Source organism: Staurois parvus, unplaced genomic scaffold (assembly GCF_062004578.1).
Source record: "Staurois parvus isolate SC_StPar_1 unplaced genomic scaffold, SC_StPar_1.0 ptg000195l, whole genome shotgun sequence".
Lineage (NCBI taxonomy): Eukaryota > Metazoa > Chordata > Amphibia > Anura > Ranidae > Staurois > Staurois parvus.
The window spans coordinates 10,631,734-10,650,617 of record NW_028317991.1 but is presented as its reverse complement, the minus strand read 5'-3'; the positions used below and the strand labels follow the sequence as shown (position 1 = coordinate 10,650,617).

The 18,884-nt window shown below is 44.3% G+C and overlaps 1 protein-coding gene across 1 annotated transcript; it reads left to right on the top strand.

The window, feature by feature from the left end:
* Window positions 1-4,803: 4,803 nt before the first annotated feature.
* LOC149461703 (uncharacterized) lies at window positions 4,804-18,130 on the top strand. The gene is made up of 2 exons (XM_089677981.1): window positions 4,804-4,944; window positions 17,297-18,130. Exons 1-2 carry the CDS (start codon window positions 4,804-4,806, stop codon window positions 17,807-17,809), a joined length of 654 nt encoding a protein of 217 aa, XP_089534107.1. The 3' UTR covers window positions 17,810-18,130.
* Window positions 18,131-18,884: the final 754 nt, after the last annotated feature.

Genomic DNA, 18,884 nt, shown 5'->3' with positions numbered 1-18,884 from the left:
TGTCTCAAAAGACAGACTGAAACAAATACAGACCGGCACAGCGGAAGATAAAAGTCTACAGATCCTAAAGACTGTCATCTTGAAGGGATGGCCAAAACACAAACAGCATGCTCCAATGGAGGTTTCTCCATTTTTTCATATAAGAGATGAACTCTCTGTGCAGCATGGAATCATCTTTAAAGGAGAAAGGGCTGTCATACCAACATCCCTTAGAAGAGGCATTATAGAAAGATTGCACTCGACTCACTTAGGTGTAGAAAGATGTCTACGTCGTGCACGAGAATATGTTTATTGGCCTGGAATGAATGACCACATAAAAAACTTTATAGCACAGTGTGAAATATGTGCATCGTGCAATGATAAGCAACCGAAAGAGACATTGCAACCACATCCAATTCCAAACAGACCATGGTCAAAGGTAGGAACAGATCTGTTCACGTGGAACGACAAGGAATATTTGGTAACTGTGGACTATTTTTCCAACTTCTGGGAGATAGACTACTTACAGGACACAAGGGCCAAAACAGTAATTAAAAAACTCAAGGCCCATTTTGCCAGATATGGCATTCCGGATATTGTGTTCTCTGACAACGCCGCTCAATTTACATCGGAAGAATTCAAAAAATTCAGGGAGAGGTGGGAATTTGAGCACCAGACATCATCTCCTGGATATCCACAGAGTAATGGTAAAGCCGAGTCAGCAGTAAAAACAGCCAAAAGACTCATGCAAAAGGCAAAACAGGCAGGTACAGAGATATACCTGTCTATACTGGACCACAGAAACACACCCACACAAGGCCTAGACACCAGTCCAGCACAGCGGCTTATGAGTAGACGTACAAGGACTCTCTTACCAACTGCAGGTCAACTACTAAAGCCAAAGCTTGTGGGCAATGTTAAAGCCAAACTAACGAAGAATCAAGATAGGCAAGCTTTCTATTATAATAAATCTGCAAAAGATCTGCCTGTTCTCCAGAGCAATGAAAATGTACGGATTCAGCCAATAGGCAAATATGACAAACACTGGAAAAAAGCGAAGGTTGTACAGAAATTGGGACCACGGTCCTATGAAATTATAACAGAGGAAGGAAGAAGATGGAGGAGAAATCGGAGACATCTGAGAAAAACACAAGAAGGAGATGATACAGGGCCCTGGGAACAGTATATGGACACTCAAAGCGATGAGACTATGAATACCAGCAACAAAGAAACAGGGACTGCTGAGGAGCATAGGGAGGTCTCTAGGCAGAGAGAGACAGTCCCAGAAAATAGACTGCCAGAATCAGAAGAACACCAAGATTTCTGTGAAGAAACCTCATATGTTACGCGAGCTGGCAGAACAATCAGAAAGCCGGCTCACCTCAAGGATTATATTTAACTTATAGCTATGTTCTACTTCACCATTTTGTGTTTGTTATATTTCATTGTTCTTTTATTTAAAAGAGAAAGGATGTAGCAATATGTTATATGCTGTGTATGGCCTCTAGGGGTCTCACTACTTAGATACTGGTACAACTGTGTTATTCCCACTCTTTGGTTGTAGTTCTTAGGCAGACACATGTATAATGGCAGCTAGGAGCACCTAATAAATGTCTCCTACTAACTACAGTGTGTGAGCATCTGAGCAGGATCTACTAACAGAACACCCCCCTAAAATACATACCAGATCTGAAGGGCTTGGTGAGGAATAGGGGGAAACTACTTTTTTTTTGTCCCTTTTGTTTACAAGCTGGTGGGTGCCAGCTCCTTAACAACCAGCTAGTCACTGGTTGTTAAGGACACTGGTGGGTGCCGGCAACTTAACCGCTTCCCCGCTGCCTTATAGCACAAATACTGCTACAGGGCGGCAGGGCTGCACAAAATCATGTGTGTGTATATATATATATATACGTGATTTTGCATCTCCGGGTAGGGGGCACGCGTGCTGCCCTACCTGTGCCACCATTGGTGGCTACAGTTATCAATCCCCGGGTTCCGGACGGAGATTCCCCACCGACACCCGGCAATCACTGAAGAACACTGACAGGGGAGAAGTCTGTATGTAAAAAAAACAGATCTCTCCCCTGTCAGCTCCAGCATGCTGCTGTGTTTTGCTCTGCATAGCAGAGCAATACAAAGCAGCATGCTTACACAGTAAATCACACGCAGCACTCATAGTAAAACAGCACACAGTTAACCCTTTGATCACCCTAGATCCCCTTCCTGCCCTAGATCCCCTTCCTGCCCAGTGTCATTAGTACAGTGTCAGTGCTTTTTATTAGCGCTGATCACTGTATTAGTGTCGCTGGGCATGTCAGTAGCAGTTAGTCAGTTCCCACCCAGTGTCAGAATGCTGGCCACAGTCCTGCAGTCCCGCTATAAGTCGCTGATCTCCGCCATTACTAGTATAAAAAAATAAATAAAAATTCCAGTATATATACCGCCATTTGTAGACGCTATAACTTTCATGTAAAGCAAATAATTTACACGTATTGGGATTTTCTTTTTTAGCAAAGACATGCAGCAGAATACAATTTGGCCTAAATTTATGATGAAATTAATTTCTTAAATTTTTTTTACTGGATATGTTTTATAGCAAAAAGTAAAGTAAAAAAATTGTTTGTTTTTTTCAAAAATGTCAGTCTTTTTTTGTTCATAGCGCAAAAAATTAAAACCGCACAGGTGATCAAATACCACCGAAAGAAAGCTCTATTTGTGGAAAAAAAAAGGACATAAATGTAATTTGGGTGCAGCATTGCATGACCACGCAATTGTCAGTTAAAGTAACGCAGCGCCGTATCACAAAAAATGGCCTGGTCAGGAAGGGGAATAAATCCTCTGGAGGGCAAGTGGTTAACAACCAGCTAGTCAATGGTTAAGAAAGCTGGTGGGTGCTGGCTCCTAACAACCAGCTATCATTTGTTAACCATTAGCCGCCCTGCCTATAGCCGTTTGGCGGCCTCAAAAACGCTTTAGCTTTCCGGGTGCACGCGCGGTTGCAGAGCCGCGATCTGTCACCGGCCGTGTACCTCGGACACGGCCGATGACAGATCTGAGTACCGGCCCCCGTTGCTGGTACCATGTGACCTGCTGTGACCAATCACAGCAGGTCACATGACAGTTGTATACAATGGATGGCTTCATTCATGCCATCCATTGTATACTAGTGCCTAGCTGTGAATGGTCACAGCAGGTCACATGCACATGTCATGTGATTAGCTGTGGCCAAATCACAGCTAAGCACAAAAAAAAAAAAAACTGAATGAATCGATTTCATTCAGGTAAATGCTTGCTTATAGCAAAGTCATTCTTTGCTATAAGCAAATTGTGTAAAAAAAAAAAAAAATACTGATCACTTCCCCAAAGTAGTACAATGTTACTATGGTAACATTGTACTACTTTGGTCATAGTAAAATCTGAAAAAAAAATCTTAAAAAAAAAAAAAAGTAATAAAAAATTAAAAATAATACAAAAATAAAAAAAAATAAAAAATATATATATTTTTTTTTTCATACTGTCACCAGTATCAGTGTCCCTGTTCATCACCATGCCAGTTATATGATAATGCTGTACTGCACTGGTGACAGTATGTAAAAAAAAAAATAGTGAAAATAATTTTTTTAATTTTTAAATTTTCCAAAAAATTATGACAAAAAAAAATACAACTTCAAAAAACTCGCCATTCCTCTTATGAAGTACATCGGACTGTCTACTCTGCAAAAAGGGGTCATTTGGGAGATATCTGTAGTGTTCTGACATTCTTGGACCTCAAGAAATGAGATTGGCTGTCAGTACTTCAGGATTGATCAATATTCAGATCTATACCATAGTTTGTGAACTCTATAACTTTCCTACAAACTAAATAATACATCCTAATTTGGGTTATTTTCACCAAAGACATGTAGCAGAATACATCTCGGCCTAAATTTATGAAGAACAATTATTTATTTGTAAACTTTTATAACAGAAACAAAGAAAAACGTGGGTTTTTTTTCAAAATTTTTGGTCTTTTTTTGTTAATTTAGCAAAAAATAAAAACCCCAGCAGTGATTAAATACCACCAAAAGAAAGCTCTAGTTGTGTGAAGAAAATGATGAAATTTTAGTTTGGGTACAGTGTTGTATGACCGCGCAATTGTCATTCAAAGTGTGAGAGTGCTGAAACCTGAAAACTGGCCTGGGCAGGAAGGTGTAAAATTGCCCGGTATTGAAATGGTTAAATAGTGTGTGGCTAGACCACGACTTATTTAACAATGTTTTCTTTTTTTTTGTGAATTGACTTTTAGTTAGGTTTATTAGGTATTTACTGAGCGCTTCTTGTTTTTGAGGTAAATATCACATACACCTGTAGTAAATTGATATTTTCATTATTGCATGCGATATGCTTCAGTGAAGCCTTTTTGCCTTGTCTTGAGCTTACAGTGTGCTGTGTAAGGCAGTACACCTGGTGTGAGTGAACCCTTCAGTACGGTTTCATAGCTTAACCAATTCCTTCTTGGCTAACCTAAAACTGCACAATAGACTACAAACTGGAATGGTGTTCTGCTCTGTGTACTTCTAGAGAGGCACAATTTGAAGATGATATGGAAAATTCCATCTTTATCATAACAGTAAATTGTACCAACCTTTCTCACCATCCTCCGGTCTGGATAAGTATTTCCACAAACATTTGAACTTGATTATTTCTAGACTTTAAAAAAATGGCTTGTATTATTTGGCTTGGGATTTTCACTTTGCCTAAAAGCATCATGGGAGAGCAAAGAGATCTACTAAGAGATCCAGCTTGTAGAGGTAGAGCTGGACAGTCTATGACTCTAGTGCTGACATGGACACACATATATGGAGGACACAATTACCTCTTCTGTGCAATAGTCTTCCATGTATATTCCAATTAATGTTTATTTTTATTGTTGTCTTGAGAGAATCAACCCTGCTAGGCATAGCTCCTGGCTCTGATCAGCCTCAGGTGGGTTTTACTACCATGTCTCTGCCTTTGTCCATGAGCACCATGTTGTCCGCATATAGGATACATTTCCAGCATTGGGCTTGTTGGCTGTTCCGGTGTACATGGGTGTGTTTGTTAATTGAGGGAACCTATGCTGAAAGAGGGATATAGAGATTGCAATGGCTATTTTGTTCTGAAAATGCCAGTTATATGGCTGCCATACTGATTTAATAACATTTAAACTTTCTGATCCTTAAAAAGGATGCAGCATGCAGGTTCCCTGTTTATTTTGTGACAGTATTTAAAATGTATTAGGTCCCAGACACACTGGGAGATTAGGCCCCAGACACACTGGGAGTTTAGTCCTGGTACATGGGGCTCTGGCAGTTCGCGGTGGGTGGAGGGCACAGGTATCCAGCTCTGCAGCTGGCGCCTGTCAAACTCTATTAGAGTCTAACAGCCAGTGCGGCTGGATGGTGCGCCTATCTGTATGAATAATTAGAACCATATGCACCCAGGGATAAATACAAGAAGTCTATGTCATGGGCGTCTGTCCTTGGGTGCATACTTCCCTAAGGCTCCATTCACACCTATGCTGCAGGGGCGGACTGACAACTCATGGGGCCCCCGGGCAATAGCGGATCATGGGGCCCCTGTGTCCTCACCCACACTCAAACCGCACCCTAAAAAGCCTATGAAAGGTACCAGGGGCATCTCATGGGGCCCCCTACTGACCCCAGGCCCTCGGGCAGTGCCCGAGTACCTAAATGGTCAGTCCGCCCCTGCTATGCTGTTTGCCTGTTTTGCAGTTCATTTCGCGATTTTTCCACATGTATTTTTTTTATGTGTTTTTACCACGTTTTATGTTTTGTTCAGTTGTCTGTTTTTGGGGTTTTTTTTGTTAAAGTGGAGTTTTTTTTTTTTGTTGCTGGGCAGAATAAAAATGCAAAACGTGCCAAAATTGTAAAAAAAAACCCACTGTTTTTTGCTTTTAAAAAAAGTCCCTGACCCTTTCCAAAAATGCAGCAGCTCAGAACAGCATAGATGTGAACATGTTCCATAGGAAACAATGTTAAATGGACTGTACTGTGTTACTGCAAAAAGCATAAAAAAATGCATTATTATTGTGAACAGAGCCTAAATGTTCGTAATGCTAGGTGCACCATCGAGTTGCAGAAGCTGTCAGAATCTCATAGAATTTGATGGTTTTGGGGTTGGAAAGGTCATCTGTCCTGGAGCCCCATGAACCGGGGCTAAACAACCAGTGTCCATGGGGCCTAAGTCTTTATTCATGTCTAAGAGTTCATGAACGTGTGCAAAAGCGAAATTTTTTGCTACATGCAAAAAACACACTTTGCACTCGTGGTGTCTTTTATTGTTCATGGTACGCCAAATTGACCAGCTCAACACCTAAAAAGGTGCAGGAGCTTCTTCGGTGCGTGTAGGGCAGGCCATTCAAGTGTATGGCTGCCCTGTGTGTGTAGTACAAAATTGCGCATTCACATGATGTGGAGTATGGCCGCGTACAGCTATTCATTTGTATGGCAGGCTGTTTGCTGGATGTGTAACCCCCTGGACTCTGGAAAAGTTGAGCTGGACGTAAAAATACCTATAACCCTAAGGCCCCAGGGTTGTAGATATTTTTTTCTATGTCCGCCGTCCAGCGAACCGCACGTTTAGCACACAGACTGCCATAAAAGTCAAAGGCTGTATGCAACCATACTCTTGTAAATGCCAATGCTTTTTTGTATCAACATTTGCCATATTTCCAGAACAGGAAGCTTAGAACAGTATGACTGCGTGTAGCCATTCACTTCATAGCAGGCTGTGCACATCACATGTGGCTTCCTGGGGGTGGGAAAAGTTTTGTTAGACATTAAAAAAAATGTCTACAATTGTAACTGTCTGTGCGCATGAATGCTTAAAAATTATGTAAATCCAGCATCTCATATTCCTGATATGTGCCGGCACTACCATGTACTTGTATGAAAATGTATCCTGCTCTCTTTGTACTGCCTCCTTTGTGTGAAATCTCTGATGTTACTGGCAGTCCCTCTGCTTTCCTATTAAAAACTGACCACACTAGGCATGAGGGCATAGCGTGATCAGTTCTCTAGCTGGGCAGAGAACTCAGTGTGCTCTCCTTTTAATGATCAATCTTCTGCTCACATGCTCTCCCCCCCCCCCCCGCGCAGCCATTCACTGGGAAGATCAGTGTGCTGCTGTCTCTCCACCCTCACCTCTCTATGCAGCTGAGGACAGAGGGACTGTGATCACTTAAATTAGGGAAAAAGTAATTTATAATGTTTTATATGTATACATAAATGTTTTAGATTTCATTTCTATTTTAAAATATATGGGTTGTTTTACAAGATGTGGGTTTACATATACTTTAAATTCATATGATCAGCCTGACTGCCAGTAACCAGCAATTTGTGCAGGAGCACAGTAATGGTATATTTCTCTAAGCACAGTTTTTATTTTAGATGGACACACACACACACAAACACATAAAAACGGCACTCCTGTGATTCATTTTCAACCTGAATGAAGCATACAGTCAGGAGGTATAGAGGTTGGTACTACTGACCTCTCCTGCTGAAAAGTTCCCTGTCTGTCATGCTAATCCAAAGGTTTCAGTACTCTTTAACTTATGATTTGACACAAGTATTCAGAATTTTTACTTTGATTATTAAAGGTTTCTTCCAGTTTAGCTTCTAAAAGTGTTGAAGCCAAGAGACAGCCAGGCAATTAGCATTTTCAGGATGAAGTCAGAAATGGAACCTTATGCATTTCTCTCAATACAAGGACCTCTAAAACATCTGTCTGGACTCAGCCACGTGTCGTTTTATATGTCCGTTTTGTTTAAGGTGTAACTAAAGCCAAAACTTTTTTTTCTCTCTCCTCACCCTTCAGGACAGCACCTGGAGAGAGCACAACTCCACCCATAACACAGGAAACACCGCAGCTTAAAAGTCCGCCTCTTCCACCATGCCCTCAATTATGGTGTTTCCTCTGCCCTGGTGGAAGCACCGCAGGGAACCTGGATTACAGAGAGGGCTGCGCTCTCTCCATTGGGGGAGTGCATCGGCCGTCACCTCCCAGATGGATTCCATGGACCAGCCCAGCTCCTTCCTCCATTGGGGGGGGAGGGTTCCGGCACCTTTTCTCCCCTTTCGTTCTCAGGGAAGTGATGACCAGCCGGACAGTCCTGCCGCAACCTTCTCCCTCAGGGAGTGGGTCTCCTGTGGTTCCAGGCCTTGGGAAGCCTTCAGGCGGCTTCCAGAGGTCCTGGTGGAACCGGCACTGGTTCCGGCCGCTGGAATGCAAGGGGAGTGGGCAGGTCGGTTGGTGCTTCTGGGTCCAGGTCACCAGTGTTCTGGAGACCAGTGGGAACTTTAAAGGACCACAGGTCTCAGCAAGCTGCGCTCTCTGCAGGATGGAGGAAACTGAGGGTCCAGCAGCAGAGGCGGCGGAAGCAGGTGCATCATGCACCAGCCTAACCCAGGTAAGGGGGATACAGTGGTGCCCTCTATCCTTACAGTGAACTCTTTCGGTGTTTTCACTTTGGTTTTGTTGCCTTCCCTGGTACGGATGCCTGCTGCTGTGGCACAGAGGTGACTCCGCTCTGCTCTCGCCCTCTCTCTCCCTCGCTCTCTCTCGCACATTGGCAGCAGGTTCTTGAAGGGGGATCTTCAGACAACTCAGGCTCATCTGAGACGCTTGGGATGGCTGTTAAATCTGGAAATATCCAACCTGATTCCGGCCCAGAGAATAAGGTTCCTCGGTTATATAATAGATTCCGTTCAACAGCGGATATTCCTTCCGGAAGAAAATATAAAAAGGATCCAGTCGGCATAGAAGCAGGTGCAATGCAACCTGTTGGTGTTGGTAAGAATGGCCATGTCAGTCCTGGGACTACTTACCCCCACCATCCCAGTGGTTCAGTGAGCCAGATTCCATTCCCGCCCCCTGCAGGGGGACATCCTGCAAAAGTGGGCATATCAGGATCTGCTGGACACGCTTATAAGGATCACTCCAAAGGGAAAGAGGGCGCTTTGGTGGTGGCGAGATCCATCCAATTTAGAGAGGGGCCTGCCATGGTCATTTCCGAAGGCTGAACACTTAATGACAGATGCGAGTGCTTGGGATGGGGAGCCCACTTCAATCGGAACAGGGCCCATGGTCCTCCAACTAGATGGAATTGAAAGCCATCTAGCTGGGTCTTCTTTCCTTTCATCAGTTGGTAAAAGGGCAGCACATTCAGGTCCTATTGGACAATGATACAGTGATAGCTTACATTTCAAGGCAGGGGGTACAAGTAGCAGGGGTCTCCTGGAGTTGGCCCTAGAAATCCTGTCTAGGGCAGAAAAGAGTTTGGCCTCCCTCTCTGCCATTCACTTAAAAGGCTCGCAGAATTGGCTGGCGGATTTCCTGAGCAGAAGAAAAGTAGCAGAATCCGAGTGGAGATTGAATCAGGGAGTGTCCCAGCTGATCACGGAAGATTGGGGTGTTCCTTAAGTCGACCTGTTTGCATGCCACCTAAACACAAAGGCACAGGTGTTTTTCACAGGGAAGACCAGACTCAGGGCCTGGACGCATTCACTAATCCCTGGAATTACATTCTGTTCTACGCATCGTTCCCCCCTCCCCCCCCTTTTCAGCTCATTCCTCTAGTATTTCAAAAGTTCAAGCAGGAAACAACAAGCTTAACCCTGATAGCACCCTACTAGCCAAAGAGGCCTTGGTTCTCGATGCTTCAGAACCTATCTTCCAGACCCTCCTGGAAACTGCCGGTCAGAAAGGATTTGCTAGTCCAGGGGCCAGTGCTGCATCCAGAAGTGGAGCGATTCAACCTAACAGCGTGGATCTTGAAGAAAAACTGCTAAGAAGAAAGGGGTTATCAAGGAAGCTTATTGCCACCTTGCGCTCAAGCAGGAAAGAAGTGACTAGAGCGATTTATCTGAAAATATGGAGAAGGTATAATTCCTGGTGTTCAGAGAAGGGTTTACAGGTGAACAGTTGTGTCAGTCCTGAAATTTCTACATTAAGGAATGAAGATGGGCCTAGCTGCAAGCACCCTTAAATCTCAAGTAGCAGCTTTATCTGCTTTCCTGGAGAAGAGATTATCCCAGGAGGCGCTAATTATTAGGTTTTTTTAAAGCTTTGACAAGGCCAGTTTGTTAGTTTTTCCGAAATGGGATCTGTCTTTAGTTTTACAGGGCCTTACAAAGAAACCGTTTGAGCCCCTAGAGGAGGCGTCGGTGCAAAATTTAGTTCTAAAAAACGTATACCTAATCGCCATTACATCAGCTTGAAGGATTAGTGAGATCCAGGTGCTGTCAATTTCCGAACCTTTTTTTTAGTTATTTTTTTGGACTGGGTGGTCCTTAGGACAGATCCAGGCTTTCTCCTGAAGATCTCCTCATCTTTTCATCATATGCAGGAAATAGTATTGCCTTCCTTCTGTACAGCTCCAGCTAATCCGGGGGAAGACGTGTTCCATACACTAGGCATGAGAAGGTGTCTGTTGAGATTTTTGGAAGTGTCAAAAGGGTTTAGGAAGTCGAACTCCTTATTTACACTCTGTACAGGAAACCGCAAGGGAGAGAAAGCATCCAAGAGTACTCTGGGCAGATGGCTCATACAGGCCCTCAAAGAAGCCTACATGGCACTTGTGACGGGAGTCATTTTGGGTGGGGGGCCCATGGAAACCAGCTCACTTTGGAGAGGTGGGGAGACCCCTGTCTTAGCTCCCCATATCCCTCTTATGTGTAAGTCACCCTGTGCCTGTTAGGAGCATAGGGTGATCTCTCCTAATATTGTGTAGACATGTCTAGGAGATAGGTGGGGGTTGTGGATTGTTTGGTGTTATGTGGTTCCATCTCATTGTTCTATTGTGTACAAACTATTATCGGATGTATGTATTTATGTGTATTAGCTTAGTGGTGTCTTCAGCAGCCCTCCCTCCTGATGGGACTGTCTGCTGGTGTGAAGTTTGAATACCTGTGTGTCTCTTGTTACTAAATGTAGATTGTCCCCCGCCCTGTGACATTATGCAGGGAGGGGGGATTTGTCCCCTGAGTGTATATATCTTGTATCTGTGTTCAAATAAAGTAGTCTACCTTCTGGTTTACTTCAAGACTGGTGTCGTCTAGTCTTGTATGGTGAGCTGCGGTGTCTGTTGTTGGTGTTCGGATGGGGAAGCGGTATTCTAACGGAAGTACGCAAGTGCAGTCGGGGTCGGTTCCGTTACATTGGTGGCAGCAGTGGGATTGTGCTTCCTGGCTTTGAAGACGTCGGTAATCCCAGTGGAGATATTGACCTGGCATCAGTGTTCCTGGGGCTGCTGTGGATCGTTCTTGCAACATACCCCAGGACTGTGTCTGAGGATGAGTACCTGGAGCTCAGGCAGCGGATTCGGGTGGAACTTTGGAGTGGAGCCCTCCAGGTTGCTGGTATGTACAAGGGCAAGTGCTATCCAACCCCAGGGGAACGAACCAGGGACCATCGGAAGTTACGGATGCCATTCCTGTTATAGTGACCCCAGGAGCAATGGATGACTGAGTTGGACAGGCTGGCCCAGCAGGAGATAGAGCTGGACAACCGATATCGGGCTCTGCAATGGTACGCAGAGCAGAAATATTTAGAGGTGACAACAGAATGCTCTCCGGAGGGATATGACTTTGGTGGCCCTGGATTGCTGTGGTAGAGCCTTACAGATCATTTTGTGTTTGGCGATAAAGTAGAACCTACCCTTGAGGACTTGCGAGAAGACAGAGAGGCTATGTTCAGTCTCACAGGGGTCTCAGAGCTTGAACCAGATCTGGAATACCTGCTGATGAAAGAACAGCATCTGGAAAGAGCATACAGGCAACTGCTAAAACATGTTCAGCAGCATACCCAAGAATCGGCAGTGGAAATTCTAAAGATTGCTGTCCCCAAACCTGAAGTGCTGACAAAAGGGCAGAGCTCTACTAGCCTCTGCCCAGCACTGGTAACATCTTCTGGGTTCCACGGACAGGAGATGGTGAACCGCGATCCCCAAACACCAGTTCCAGAGACTGGAGATTTGATAGACTTCTCTGCTGAGGAAAAACAACCTGGTGAGCCTCCAGCAGAAGAGCTGGCAACAGGGCCAAACACTGCTGAACTCTGCCCAGCACGGGTAACATCTTCTGGGTTCCATGGACAGGAGATGGTGAACCCCTATCCCCAGACACCAGTTCCAGAGACTGGGGATTTGATTGACTTTTCTGCTGAGGAGGAGCCAGCCGGTGTGCCTCCAGCAGAAGAGGTGGCATCAGGGCATGGCATTGTTGACCTCTGCCCATAACAATCAGCACCGCAGGAGCTAAAGAAGAGGATGCAATCGGCACCTCACAACTGCAACTTGAGCTGATGTCCATGGATGGGACTTCGGTCTCCACTGACACAACCCCAGAAAAGGGTCTGACATTGGGACAGGAGGATGTCAGCCTTACTTTGCGATCACTGGGGGATGTCCATCAAGTCAAAGTGGATGAGACTACAGTCACCACCTGGATACCCCAGGGATGCTGGGCAGTTGGCCCAGATCCCCAACAGCATGATGGAGTCAGCCCAGCCACCCTGTCTTCACTCCAGCGGCTGAGAGGACTTTAGGGAGAAGGACCAGTCTGTACTTCTCACCAGCGGCGGATATGTTCAACGAGAGAGGCAGAGGTTGGCTGGGTGAGTACTGCTTTGTGTGGGACCATTTGTTTGGGGAACTGTGTGGGTGCTGGCATTGGTGGACTGGATGTACAGACTAGCTTCAGAGTCCACCAGTCTGGGGTCTCCTCCTGTGTTAGTCTCCTGCTGAAAGGGGAGATATGTGATGGGAGACACTTTGGGTGGGGGGGCCCATGGAACCCAGCTCACTTTGGAAAGGTGGAGAGACCCCTGTCTTAGCTCCCCATATCCCTCTTATGTGTCAGTGTCCCTGTGTCAGGAGTACAGGGTGATCTGTTCTAATATTGTGGAGACATGTCTAGGATATAGGAGGGGTGGGGGTTGTGGATTGTTTGGTGTTATGTGGTTGCATCCCACTGTTCTATTATGTGTCTTGCTTGGGAGCAAGCTATTATGGGATGTATGTGTTTGTGTAATTTGCTTAGTGGGGGGGGGTGTCTCCAGCAGCCCTCCCTCCTGATGGGACTGTCTGCTGGTGTGAAGTTTGAATACCTGTGTGTCTCTTGTTACTAAACATTGTCCCTGCCCTGTGACATTATGCAAGGAGGGGGGATTTGTCTCCTGAGTGTATATATCTTGTATCTGTGTTCAAATAAAGTAGTCTACCTTCTGGTTTACTTCAAGACTGGTGTCGTCTAGTCTTGTATGATCAGCGGTGGTGTCTGTTGTTGGTGTTCGGGCGTGGAAGCGGTATTCTAACGGAAGTACCCAAGTGCAGTCGGGGTCGGTTCCGTTACAGCACTAGACAAAGTACCTCCATTGGAGGTCGCAGCACACTTCACAAGATCGGTGGTTGCCTCTTGGGCTGAAAAGGCTGGTGCATCTTCGGAACAGATTTGCGAAGCGGCTACGTGGTCCAGTTTCTCTATATATATATATATATATATATATATATATATATATATATGCGATTATAGAGTGGATTTATTGGCCGTGACAGCCCAGTCTTTCGGCAGGAAGGTCCTGCAAGCGGTGGTGCCACCCTAGGGGTAAGTTACTCGGTTATCCTCTCCAGGTGCTGTCCTGAAGGGCGAGGAGAGAAATCCTTAGACTTACCGGTGATGGTATTTCTAGGAGCCCTTCAGGACAGCAGTGTCCAAATCCCCTTTCTTATTATGTGTGTAATTCTGTGGTTGGCATGGTACCTGTTTTCTCCGTTTCTGTTTTCCAGCATGTCAGAGGTTACTCTGCTATAATTGAGGGCATGGTGGATGAGTTGGACTTTTTTAAGTTGCGGTGTTTCCTGTGTTTATGAGTGGAGCTGCGCTCTCTGCAGGTGCTGTCCTGAAGGGCTCCTAGAAATACCGTCACCGGTAGGTCTAAGGATTTTTTTTAGTTTTGGATAGAATAGAGAGGGATTAGAACCCTAGTCAGCTTTTTATTGCTGTCTGTGCCCCCGTTAGAGAGATTCACCATCTCTATTCGTCCTGTTTACCATTACTAAAAGTGAAAGTAAAAGAAAATACCAACTTTTTGGGTAGACGTCAGAACGTTACGGCTGCATTCACACCTGAGCGATTTAATGCTTGAAGCTTGTAGCTCTAAAACCAAATCCTATTAATTTCAATGGCCTTTGTTCACATCTGAGTGTTCTGTCTGAAGGAAAATGCCTGTCGCTCAAATAAGTACATGAGCTTCTTTTTGCCAGATTACAAGCATTTTTGGCCCCATAGACTTCAATAGAAACGCCTGAAAATGTATAACTTGAGTGTTTTGCGAATGTTTTGATGCACGTTTTCTGCTCAAACAGCAGCTCTCCACCCCTACTTTCCTCCCCTTGTGCTTTCTATTGGCTAAACAAAAATGCCTGAAGCTGTAAAACGCTTGTAATATGCTTATGAAAAACCCTCAAAATTTCTCATATAAGGCTGCATTCACACCTTGGCGTTTTGAAATCGTGGGCAGAATCGTGGTGATTCTGCCCACAATTTCAAAACGCTATACTAAAATGGCAAAACCCAACACAGATTGTAGATGGCATTCATTTGAATGGCACCTAAAAATGCGGTGCGGTTCTGCCACGATTGTCGTGTGATAAATTGCGGAAAACTGCAACGCGCGAAGCTTGTCCCCCAAAAGAAGTTCCAGCTTTTATTATTTTAGTAGAGCATTTTGAAATCGTGGGCAGAATCACTGCAATTCTGCCCACTATTCAAAATGTCTAAGTGTGAATGGAGCCTAAAAATGCCAGTAAATCTCTGTTTAGGCGTGAATGCAGCCTAATGGGGGAAAATCTTCAAATGGGGACACTAGATTTGGTGGCACACCAGGACTCCCTCACTTTAGACCAGTGGTCTCCAAACTGCGGCCGGGGGGCCAGATGCGGCCCTTTGCTTGCTTTATCTGGCCCCTGGGATATTATTCCCCCCACCATCCGAAACAGTGGGGCTTAGTTCCTGCCACTGACACCAACAATGGGGCACTATTCCTCCCGCTGACGCCAACGACGGGGCACTATTCATCCCACTGACGCCAACGACGGGGCACTATTCCTCCCACTGACGCCAACGACGGGGCACTATTCCTCCCACTGACGCCAACGACGGGACTCTATATCTCCCGTTAAAACCAATGATGAGGCATTGTTTACTCCCACTGATGCCAGGACATTTTCTTATCCCACTGGCCACAGTCTGGCCCCCTTAAAGTCTGAAGGACAGTAAACTGGTCCTTCATTTATAACGTTTGGAGACCCCTACTTTAGAGTGATTTCCTCTCACTTTCTGTTTTGGCTATGGGACAGGAAGTGATGCGAAATCTTAACAATGGAACACAGATGCCAAAAAAAAAAGACGGAGGTTATTTTAGGCTCCATTCACATTTGTGCAACTTGTCTTGTGACTTTGGACATCACATTTTTTTTCAATGGTACCAATTCAAATCGCAGTGACTTTAAAAAGTTGCCTGTACTATTTTGATGCAACTTTGATCCAGAGAGTGTAAAGTCAGATAAAAGTCGCACTGGAAATCGTGCGACTTTGGAGTAGCGAAAGTGTAAATAAAGACTTTAAACAATGTTTTTGCCTTTATAGTTACATTTTAATAGATTGGAGCAGTCTTTTTCAACCAGGGTGCCTTCTGGGGTCTTCAGAGGTGCCATGGCAAAATGCCTAAAAATTGCCCCAAAACAATGTGTACCAGCAGGTGAATCAAACCTGATTTTTTTTTTTACACAAAGTCACAGGTTTCCACTGTTTAACTAAGGCACTATGCAGGCCAACCACCAGTGTCCTAACAACCGCTGATGTCATTGCTTGACAAGGAGTACATCAGGCACCTGCACAGGATCCTTATTTGCCCCAGCCCCTCTCTTTCAGCACTGGGGTCACATTAGTTGCGTAGGCTATAGAAAATGAGGAAGAAATGCTGCAATACTAGCAGTGGGCAAAAGTGGATTAGCTTTGTAAGAATAAATCTCCTCTAATGTTGGATGCCCAACGTGTCTGTTTGCTGCTGCACTATGCAAAACTATTAGTCCACTTTTTTTACATTTTAGAATAGGGTGCCTCGAGATTGTCCTTTTAATTTTAAAGGGTGCGTTGACTGTACAAAGGTTGAGGAATACTGGATTGGAGGATTTACATGTATTTTAGGGCTGGTTAACCCCAGCCCTGTGGGTGGCACTGCCCAACACAAAAACAAAGCAAGATGCCAAGCTTTGTATAGAGCCTGTTCACACCAATATTGTACATTGTGTTGGGGTTTGTTGTGATAAAGTGATGCCGGGGTATATATTTACCACAGAGGTAAAAAAAGGAAGACAAAAAGAGCACTGTAATTCATTATAAAAATGCATTGCAGTGCACATCACACCATGCACCAGAGCCCTTAGGGCCAGTTCACATTTGCGCAGTGCGTTTTTTTTTTTTTTGGTGCATTGCGTTTTTACATGTTTTAGGTGCATTACCATTGAACTGTGTAGGTGAAAGGGCATCAAAGATCCAGCATGCAGGACTTTATTTTTTTTATTTTTTTTTTTAATGTACTGCGTCTAAACACACAGGCATGAACCAGGCCTTAGAGTAATGGATGCTTTTCGCACTGCATTAAATGGCAAAAGGCTGCATCTAATTTTTACTTTATTAGTTATATTGTGACACGAGATCTCCTAGCAGCAACCTGCACCAATAGAAGAAGCACCAGACCAAATGTCAAATCCAAATTAATATTTTGGTTTACAAAAACCAAAAGCCCCATGAAAATCCACTAATTTTTAAGGAGCCTACGGAACTTTTTTATCTGTAAACCAATCAATTAAGCTGTAAACCTAAAAATTAATATGATCATTTGGTCTGGCTTTTCTTCCATTGGTGCATTTTTGTTTTCTTGTAACCTGCTGGGTACCAGAAGGAGAGTAGTCCTGTGTGTTGTGAGCAGCCTAACCCAAGCCCATGAGCTTGCTGAATGTTTTTGTCCTCTCATTACCTTGTATGAACTCACATGAAAGAACCCAGCTTCTCTTAGATGCCTATTTCTTCATTGAACCATTCATAGGAATGGGCTGTCTAATGCACCAGACTCACAAATCCGGTCCATGTAGCATTTTTGGCGCTGCACCACAGCACATGTTGTGCTACATTGCATGTTCATCAGCAAGGTGTGTTAGGGTGCCATTCAGAATCAAAGTTTCACCCAAGCATTTTGGTTCTCTTTCCCTTAGGAAAATGTGAATCTTGATTACAACCTAACGGAATGGTCCAATGGAACACAAGGTCAGGCCTCCTCTATGGGTTGTTTAACCCAATATCCTCACAACCTACCTAACATAACCACTCATGAATATGGAATGCAGCTGAGTGTTGGGGATAGTCTTTTCATCCTTGGCTTTATTGGCATCCTGGTTGTGCTGAAATCTCTTCTGACCAAAATAACAATGGTGGAGAACAAGCCAGACAACAGTGAATATGTGATGTCCATGTGTGAATCACCTGCTACTTACAAGATTACCATCCAAAGACGTGTGTCTGCGGTCTATACCAAGAGAAATGTAACAGCCACACCACCAAACTCACCATGCTTGGGGCAGACACTGAGCATGTCACTTATAGGTTCTCCCGCATCTTGTAGTGGAAACCAGTGTTGTGGACTGTCCATGCATGACAGAGAGCGTCTATACTATGGGGCGCGATGTCTCTTCTCCAGTCCGGATGGAAGCACAAAGTCCCTTGTATAATTAGCCACGTTTGTCACAGGATGTTACTACACACAAATGAGAGCCAAAATTTTTTATTGCCACAAATAGTGTTGTATTATATTATAACCACACAATCTTTAGTTCATGGAAGTTCTTCACTGTATCATAAACTGATTAGAATTGAGCACAAAGACATATTCACAATTAACCACCGTACAATTATTTCAGACATTTCAACGGGTAAAAATAAAAAAAAAAATGGGGAAATAGGCACAGAAGATTTTTGTAATTTTTTTGAACACCATGTTAGCTTGGCAATTATAAAGTGTTTTTTCAAGGAATGCATCTCACAAGTTTTTACTTCACCTGAAATTGTTTTAAATTTGGAAGATTTAAATAAAGTTTCACTTTTGGAAATTTTGGCAAAATCTATTAAACTGTAGGTGTAGCGCTATCCTCAAAGGAGCAGCTGGTAGTTTACTCAGGACTTTCCCCAAATCTTCACCCACAGCCAAGCACACAGTATTTCTGATAGCCAGGTGCACACACACTTTCACTCACTGTCTCCAATGATCAGTCTAGGGGATGTTTATTTTATTAGAGAACTTGGATAGGGATGGGGAATTTAGTAGGATACTCGAAGAAAGGCACTAATTACGGAGATACTATCTGACTTCTGGTTGAGCTTTAGGTGAAGTCCTTGCTGGAGCAGATAGATTTCTCCTTTGCAGTAACAGTAACTTAGTAAATGGACAGAGTTCCTTAGAACACTAGCCAGTGTTCCTTTCTCAGTACCCTTAGCTGGCTCTATAGCACCATGAAGAGGGTAAAAGCATAAGTCTATAGATCCTTTAGGTTGTCTTTACTCACAAAATTTCCAGGGACAGCTGGTTGCCTACTTCCAAGTGACACGCTATACCAATGTTACCAGATCTTCAATAGACAACCCCCTCAGCCAGCTCTTTGTACAATCGGGGTCACTTTCTCCAACTTTAGGCCCTCAGGTTGCCCACCTGAAGCTGCATGGCAGCAGGGGAGGCAAGCCTGCCTCGACCCTGGCATTGTGCAATCTACTGCTGGATAGAAACTGAGCCCATGTGGTCAGAGAATATAA

What these genes read in the sequence shown, in the direction of transcription:
- LOC149461703 (XM_089677981.1), top strand. Translation starts at nt 4,804, where the DNA reads ATGGACACACATATATGGAGGACACAATTACCTCTTCTGTGCAATAGT. An exon ending in CTGGCTCTGATCAGCCTCAG is followed by an intron (nt 4,945 to 17,296) that starts GTGGGTTTTACT and finishes TCTTTCCCTTAG; the next exon opens with GAAAATGTGAATCTTGATTA.